Source organism: Zymoseptoria tritici, chromosome 4 (assembly GCF_000219625.1).
Source record: "Zymoseptoria tritici IPO323 chromosome 4, whole genome shotgun sequence".
NCBI classification, from domain to species: domain Eukaryota; kingdom Fungi; phylum Ascomycota; class Dothideomycetes; order Mycosphaerellales; family Mycosphaerellaceae; genus Zymoseptoria; species Zymoseptoria tritici.
Genome location: NC_018215.1, coordinates 1,940,771 through 1,947,908, shown reverse-complemented (window position 1 = coordinate 1,947,908; position 7,138 = coordinate 1,940,771). Strand labels below are relative to the sequence as shown.

The window sequence follows — 7,138 nt, the reverse complement described above, 5'->3', positions numbered from 1 at the left end:
GTTCCAACGGCGCAACGAAGAGCCAAGGTTTCTTTCCACGTTGTCCGGATGCTTGTGGATCTCATTCTGCTGTGGTTCCGGACGGGACCGGCTCAACCGTTGGTTGACGCAGGTACAGGAAGATGCCGAAGTGTGTCGTGCATTGTTTCCGTCCCGTCGTACGATATTGATGGAGTGCGACATTCATTTATTGAATAATTGGCATCCCTTTGTGATACACGCAGTGCGCATCCTCGCGTGGAACACGGTGTTCCCGATCGCGAGTTGCAGGGTGGATCAGACAGTGGAGTGACTGGACGATATCGACGTCGACGAAGATTGGAGGATCCCTCTGATCCCTCTGATTCACTCGGCGCTACTCCATACTCCATCGATTTGCCGGGGTCAGGCCAGCGGCTAACTCAGCCTAAGCCCTCCAAGCCCGGCGCGCTTACCCCGATCGGTCGGTTTGCGCCTGCCGTCTGGAAATTGCGTTTCCTTCAGCGAAGCATGCCGAAAGTGACGGGAGTGCTTATACCCAATGGAAGCCTGCCGCAATCCTGCCCGTTTCCTCTCGGCTTCGGCTCAGATCTGCCTCATCGCTACAACCACATACCGCTGGCCGTCGGACTCTTCACGCGCAAACACATTCCTTCTCAGTCGCAATCCCTCGGAGCATTTGCTTTGAATCACAGTCTTTCCAGACAACACGCGCTCAACCGTCCGTCGATCACCCACACTCGTTCTCCAAGCGCATCCTAGCGACGCCGCACGACAACAACCGAATCGCTCGACCTCACACGCGACACCTTCGGCATCACTGTCTGCTCGAATCGACCTCGCCGTTGTTACCCATCGATCGTTGAATTGATCAATCAACCGACGCCTTCTACAACATCGCCATCCGATCCGACACTATGCGGTTCTTCGACCTCTCCGCAACGGCACTCGCCGCAGCTGCCATGCTCTCCGGAGTCTCCGCCGACGCACCTCCCAGCTACGTTGCAACAACACTCGATGTAGAACCAATCGTTTCCGGTTCTGCTACCGCGACCACCACCTACTACGTGACCCGCACCGTCCTCCGCGTCGTCACGACCGTGACCGCAACCAGCAATGGCACCTCCTCGGCCTACACAACGATCGAGGCCTCCACCGAAGCAGTGGCCACCGTCGAGCCATCTTCCACCGTCGAGCCATCTTCCACCGTCGAGCCATCTTCCACCGTCAAGCCATCTTCTACCGTCGAGCCATCTTCCACCGTCGAGCCATCTTCTACCGTCAAGCCATCTTCTACCGTCGAGCCATCTCCATCTCATTACCCCGGCCTCAACACCACCATCGTCTACGGCTCCGGCACCGGATCTGGCGGCATGCCCATCGCGACATACGTCCCGCCGCCTCCATCCACCGGTGCGGCCGGCAAGCTCGAAGCCTTCAGCTTCGCCGCCGTCCTCGGCCTCGTCGCACTGGTCCTGTAAACCTCGTTCAATTCCTCCGCGACATCTTTCAATATACACGACAATGACCTGCAGCTGGAGAGTGCTGGGTTACATTCTTCAAACCTTCTTCGAGAGAACGACGCGTTTCACGACTTTATGGCTGAATGGCAGCGACAACCTTCTTCTACCGACCCCCCCCTTTGGTGCTCTCTTTTCTTCTTCGTTATTCTCGGGAACCACTTTGGGACCCGGAACTTTTGGTCGCCGGTAATGGATGGGTTGGGGTGTCGGGTCGCGAACACTCCGGTCTGTGACTGTTGAGCATGGCTTTATCCACCCAGATGCCGCCCGTCCGAAGTCGTGCGCGGAGAGAGAGACACTTTTTTCGATTCTTGTGGATAGCAGTTTTAAGATGTGATCTGTGTGCCCGCTGCTGTTGCGGTGGGCATTTGAATGGACTGATAGCTCGACGGATCTCCTGTGCCACTGGCTCAAATCATCTCTGTGAGCTCTCATGCTGTACAGCTATTCCGTTCAAGCACGCCATACCATGGGAGTGCATTGCAGCCAGTATCGATACTCGTAAATGAGGACGTGAAGTGAGCTCTGTTCGTATTCGGAGCATTACCCCGGAGGAAACGGGCGGGGAGCTTCGTGATGTTGATCCGGGAGGAGTGCGGTGCGCTTCTGCCCGCTGCTGCATGACGTGCAGACCGTTGGTGTCGGTGGGATGTCTATCACGCACCGACATTTAGTGAACAACCACAGAGACTCGCCAATTCACACCTCTAACTCTTTGCGCTCAGGAATTCCTCCGTCCTCAAGTCCTCCGAATACCATTTCAAACACTCACCCCAGAACTCTGCAATCCCACCTCCAACATCGCCCAGAACCCCACAATGCAACGAGTCAAAAACGTCGGATACGACGACGACGACATCTACTCCGATGAAGACGACTACGGCTATGGCGAAGAAACAGAAGGCGTAGATGCCCAAGGCCGCACAGCCGAAGACCTTGAAAACTTCGCTACCCTCACCCCCGTCGTGCGCGCCGAACTCGACGAAGCGGGCGTACCCAGCACCACCAAGGACATTGAAGATGCGCTGTGGCATTACTTCTGGGATGTGGGCAAAAGCGTGGCGTATCTGAAGAATGCGAGGACGCCACGGCCGGCGCAGGGGAAGAAGGAAAAGGTCGAGAAGATGAAGGCGAAGAGCAAGTTTGATGAGGCGGCGGAGAAGAGTAAGGTTATTGCAGGTGAGTTGCATGTGTTTTTTGAAGGTTCTAGGGGGAGGAATCGGGTTGGGCGTGTTGGGGAGGGTTGTTCAGGTGGGCATATTCTTGGTTCGATTTGGAGAGAGTTTTGACTGATTATGTTGGTTGAAGGGTATTTGCCTTTACCACCCACTTCTGCTCGGGACTGGTTTAAAGATACGCCGTGGACTGGACTTCCTGCGAATGTGGTTGCAGAGATGGTACCCGCCGAACCACTGCGACCGAGCCCGAAGCTATTGGGAGGATCCTCGAAACTGGCGAAACTGGCAGAGGAGCGACGCAAGAAGGCGGCTGCAGCACAGAGTACTCCATCAGCACCCACCGACACCACCAGCTCGCTCGATCGTTTGAGCAAGCCCAAAGAGGCGAAAGAGAATGTACTCCCGATCAGAATCCCAGAGCCGAAGAAGTATCCGGTCCGCAGGAAGAAGTCACCTTCGCCCCCTCCGCGAGAGCCGACGCCACCGCCAGAAGAGCCCAAGGAGCAGTTACCTGATTTGCGGTCTGGTCCCACAGCGTTCGGACAGACCTTGTCCAGTAGCCTGCCATACCAGCACAACGCAGCTCGCATGGCTCTCCAGGATCTGCTGGGCTCGAGTCCCGAGTCCAACCCATTTGATGGACCATCGCCGGACGATACAGTCCTGAAAGCGCAGGACAAGAGCAAAGGACTGAACAAGAAGTGACGAAACTGACCAGTATTTACCGAGTAGACAATACGAAAGCGGACACGAATGGTTTGGCCAAGAAGACCGAAGCACTCAAACTCGACGCGCCTGCGCCTGCAGCGCCGCAATCAAAAGTACGGAGTAAGGGTCTGGATGTGCCGAAGCTCTGGGCGGAGGGCAAGTCGGCGAGGAAGTCATCGGCTGGGTTTGTGGTTGTTGGACATGTTGATCATGGGAAGAGTACGCTTATGGGTCGATTACTTCTTGATACTGGTGCTGTGGCGCAGAGGGAGATTGATAAGTATGTTTAGCGAGTGTCAATACGGATCCAGGGAGAACTGACGTCCTCACAGATACAAGAAACAGGCGACAGAAATGGGCAAGGCATCTTTCGCCCTCGCATGGGTGATGGACACGGGATCAGAAGAACGGGAACGAGGCGTCACCGTCGACATTGCACAACATCATTTCAGTACTGAGCAGGCCAACTTTACCATTCTTGATGCGCCGGGACATCGAGATTTTGTGCCAAATATGATCGGCGGGGCATCAATGGCAGATCTTGCCGTGCTTGTGGTGGACGCAAATCAGCTGGAGTCGGGAATGAAGGGTCAAACGAGGGAGCATATCCTGCTAACCCACGCAGTCGGGCTACGGAGGATCGTGGTGGCGGTCAACAAGCTCGATTCGACCACGCCAGCGTGGGACCAAGGGCAATTTGACAGCGTCAGTGCAGAAGTGTCAAAACTGCTCGTCGAGACGGGGTTTACACAAGAGAATATTGCATTCGTGCCGTGCAGTGGACTGAGCGGCGAGAACGTTGTCAACATGACAAAGTCGTCTCACAACGGCTGGACCTCGAAGAGCCATGAGACGCTCCTACATCAACTGGAGATGTCCGCACCACCAGCCGTCACCACGGAGACCATCAACAAGCCACTACGACTGCAAATCTCGGACGTCTTCAGAGGCGGCATCACCAATCCCCTCTCGATATCAGGTCTCATACGAAGCGGCAGCGTTCAAGTAGGCGACATCATCACAGCACAGCCCAGCGGGGAAACAGGGGTAGTAAAGGGCATCGAAGTCGCAGGGGAAGTCCGAGAATGGTCCGTCGCAGGCGAGATCCCCACTCTCCACCTCGTAGACATCGATGCGCAGCATCTCCGCAGCGGCGACGTCGTGTGCACTTCCCAAACACCCATCACGGTCGTCAAGAAGCTGAATGTCAAAGTCACGGCTCTGGACAGTTTGCTGCCGCAGAGTGTGGATGTTCACATTGGGCGCATGCATGTGCCGGGTTTGATTAGTCAGTTGGTTGCTACGCTTGATAGGGAGGGGGAGGTGTTAAAGAAGAAGCCGAGGATGGTCAAGGCGGGTCAGAAGGCGCTGTTGAAGGTTACGTTGCAGGATGCGGTTCCGATGGAGAGAGGGGATCGGGTTGTTCTGAGGGCTAAGGGAGTGACGGTTGCGGCGGGGGTGGTTGAGAGTGTTGAGACGTAGGTGTAGATGAGCCAATGGGATGGAGTGAGGAACTATGTGGATGGTGATCTTGTGCAGAACGTCTGTAGAAGTTGTGATTGTGTCAAAGAGTGATGTTCACAGGGGAAGATCGATCACCGGCGCAAGTGCCGATTTAGCCTTGGCTCAAGGCGGGCAGCGGGTCTGGAAACGGGGCCCAATTCATTATTGATCTCAAGATTGGACATCAACCGTCACGTCAGGCAGCACTCGGAACACGACAAACATCTAGGCCACGACACTTGTGACCTCTGAAATACACATCGCCTTCAGTCCCTCCCTTCCCACCCACCTCGCCGCCCGCGAGCCCAAACCACCCAAGATGTCCCGCCGACCGCCAGCAGGCGCCGACCGCAGCGAACAAAACCGCGCCACGCTCAAACAACTCGTCAAACTCGAATCCAACAAATCCTGCGGCGACTGCAAACGCAACAAACACCCCCGCTGGGCGTCCTGGAACATCGGCGTCTTCATCTGCATTCGATGCTCCGGCATTCACCGGGGCATGGGCACGCACGTGTCGAAAGTCAAGTCCGTGGACCTCGACACGTGGACCGACGAACAGATGGCGAGTATGCTCAAGTGGGGCAATAAGCGGGTGAATAAGTATTGGGAACATAAACTGGCGGAGGGACATGTGCCGAATGAGGCGAAGATTGAGAATTTTATTAGGACGAAGTATGATAGTCGGAGGTGGGTTATGGATGGGCCGATGCCGGATCCGAGTACGTTGGATGATGGAGCGGGGGAGGATGATGAGTTGCCGTTGAATGTCGTGCAGGAGAAGGTGAAGCAGAGGGAGGCGAGTGGTGGGGTGAGGAGTGGAGGTGGGATTGCGGGACCGCCGAGGGCGAGACAGCAGGAGGTGGATTTGTTTGGGGATATGAATGAGCCGGCTGCTGCTGCTGCGCAACCTGCGAGACCGAGTACGACGGAGCCGGCGATGAGTCGACCTGGGCAACCGAGAGCTCTTCCTCAGCAGGCGGTGGCAGCAAAGCAGTCGAAGCCGGGGGAGAGTCTGTTGGGATTGGACTTCTTCGGTGGAGCGTCGGCAGCGCCTGCGAGGCCGTCTAGCACTGGTCCTGGTACGCCTGGAATTGGACGGTCTGATTTGAAGCAATCGATTCTGTCACTATATGCCTCGAAGCCGGCCGCGCCAGCACCGCAACCTGCCGCGAACGCATTTGGAGGCATGCAATCGCCTGCTTCTCCTGCTGGGTCGCAGTCAAATGCTTCGGCGCTGAGTGGAATGGATGACGCTTTTGGCTCGTTGTCGTTCTCGTCTCCTGCACCGCAGCAGCAGCAGAAGTCAACGCCCTTCGCGAACTTCTCCGCACCATCTGGCCATTCGAAACAGCCTTCAATACAGAAGTCGGCTCTCAGCGGAGGCAGCTTCTTCGATGCGAAGCCCGCTCCTCCTCCCAAATCGAATCCTCCTCCTCAATCGAGCAACAGCTTCAGCAATGACTTCGGCAACGACTTCGGCGACTTCTCCTCCGCGTCGCCCGTCATGTCCACAAAAAGCCCCGCAGCAGCAACGAGCTCCATGGGCGACCTATTCGACATGTCCGCTCCCGCACCACCTCCAAAACCCGCCCCCATCACATCAGCCGGCTTCTCCGCCGCAAAGTCACCACCAGCGTCAACCTATTCCAGCAGCGCCTTCAACCTCTCGCAACCAACGCCCACCCCAGCCGCCGCATCGAAACCCACGCCCGTCGCGGCCTCCAACTTCTCCGCCATGAACAGCATGGACGCATGGGGTTCCAGCGACGCGTGGGCTACTCCCGACCCTCCCGCTGCTGCTCCCGCGAAGGCCACCTCACCTCCAATGTCCACTCACTCAACCTCGACCTTCAAATCCAACCCCGCCCCACCCGCTATGACCAGTGCTTTCGACTCTGGCTGGGGCGATCCCGAGCCTGCGCCTGCGAAAGTTACAACCGCGACGACACCCGGCGCGAGTGGGTTTAGTGTGCAGCAGGATGAGGAATTTGGAGGGTGGAGTCATGCTAGCCCTGTTGCTACGAATCCTCCTCCGAAGTCAGGTGGTGGCGGCATGGGTGGAGGGTCGGATGATTTGTTTGGGAATGTTTGGGGCTGATGGGAATGAATACTTGGTGAGGTAAAATCGGCGGCTAGATGGCATTTTGCATAGCGTAGATGAGGTGAAGAATGAATGAGAGATATACACAGCCTAACCAGATTCGAGCTGTGTCTTCACTTTCTTGAGTGATTCTCCGTGATGGT

At 56.5% G+C, this 7,138-nt stretch overlaps 3 protein-coding genes across 3 annotated transcripts; all 3 read left to right on the top strand.

Annotated features, from left to right (window-relative positions):
• Nucleotides 1–233: 233 nt before the first annotated feature.
• On the top strand, nt 234–1,893 carry MYCGRDRAFT_104234 (uncharacterized protein; the record flags this gene model as incomplete). The annotated part of the gene is made up of 2 exons (XM_003853294.1): nt 234–1,204; nt 1,241–1,893. Coding segments are annotated over 2 exons (408 nt in total), but the record flags the coding sequence as incomplete, so codon positions are not given.
• Nucleotides 1,894–2,229: 336 nt separating this feature from the next.
• On the top strand, nt 2,230–4,870 carry MYCGRDRAFT_99982 (uncharacterized protein; the record flags this gene model as incomplete). The annotated part of the gene is made up of 4 exons (XM_003853295.1): nt 2,230–2,681; nt 2,811–3,340; nt 3,448–3,668; nt 3,721–4,870. The coding sequence occupies 4 exons, from the start codon at nt 2,321–2,323 to the stop codon at nt 4,868–4,870; spliced, it is 2,262 nt and encodes a 753-aa protein (XP_003853343.1).
• A 340-nt stretch (nt 4,871–5,210) lies between these two features.
• On the top strand, nt 5,211–6,992 carry MYCGRDRAFT_85784 (uncharacterized protein; the record flags this gene model as incomplete). The annotated part of the gene is made up of 2 exons (XM_003853296.1): nt 5,211–6,664; nt 6,779–6,992. 2 exons carry the CDS (start codon nt 5,211–5,213, stop codon nt 6,990–6,992), a joined length of 1,668 nt encoding a protein of 555 aa, XP_003853344.1.
• Nucleotides 6,993–7,138: the final 146 nt, after the last annotated feature.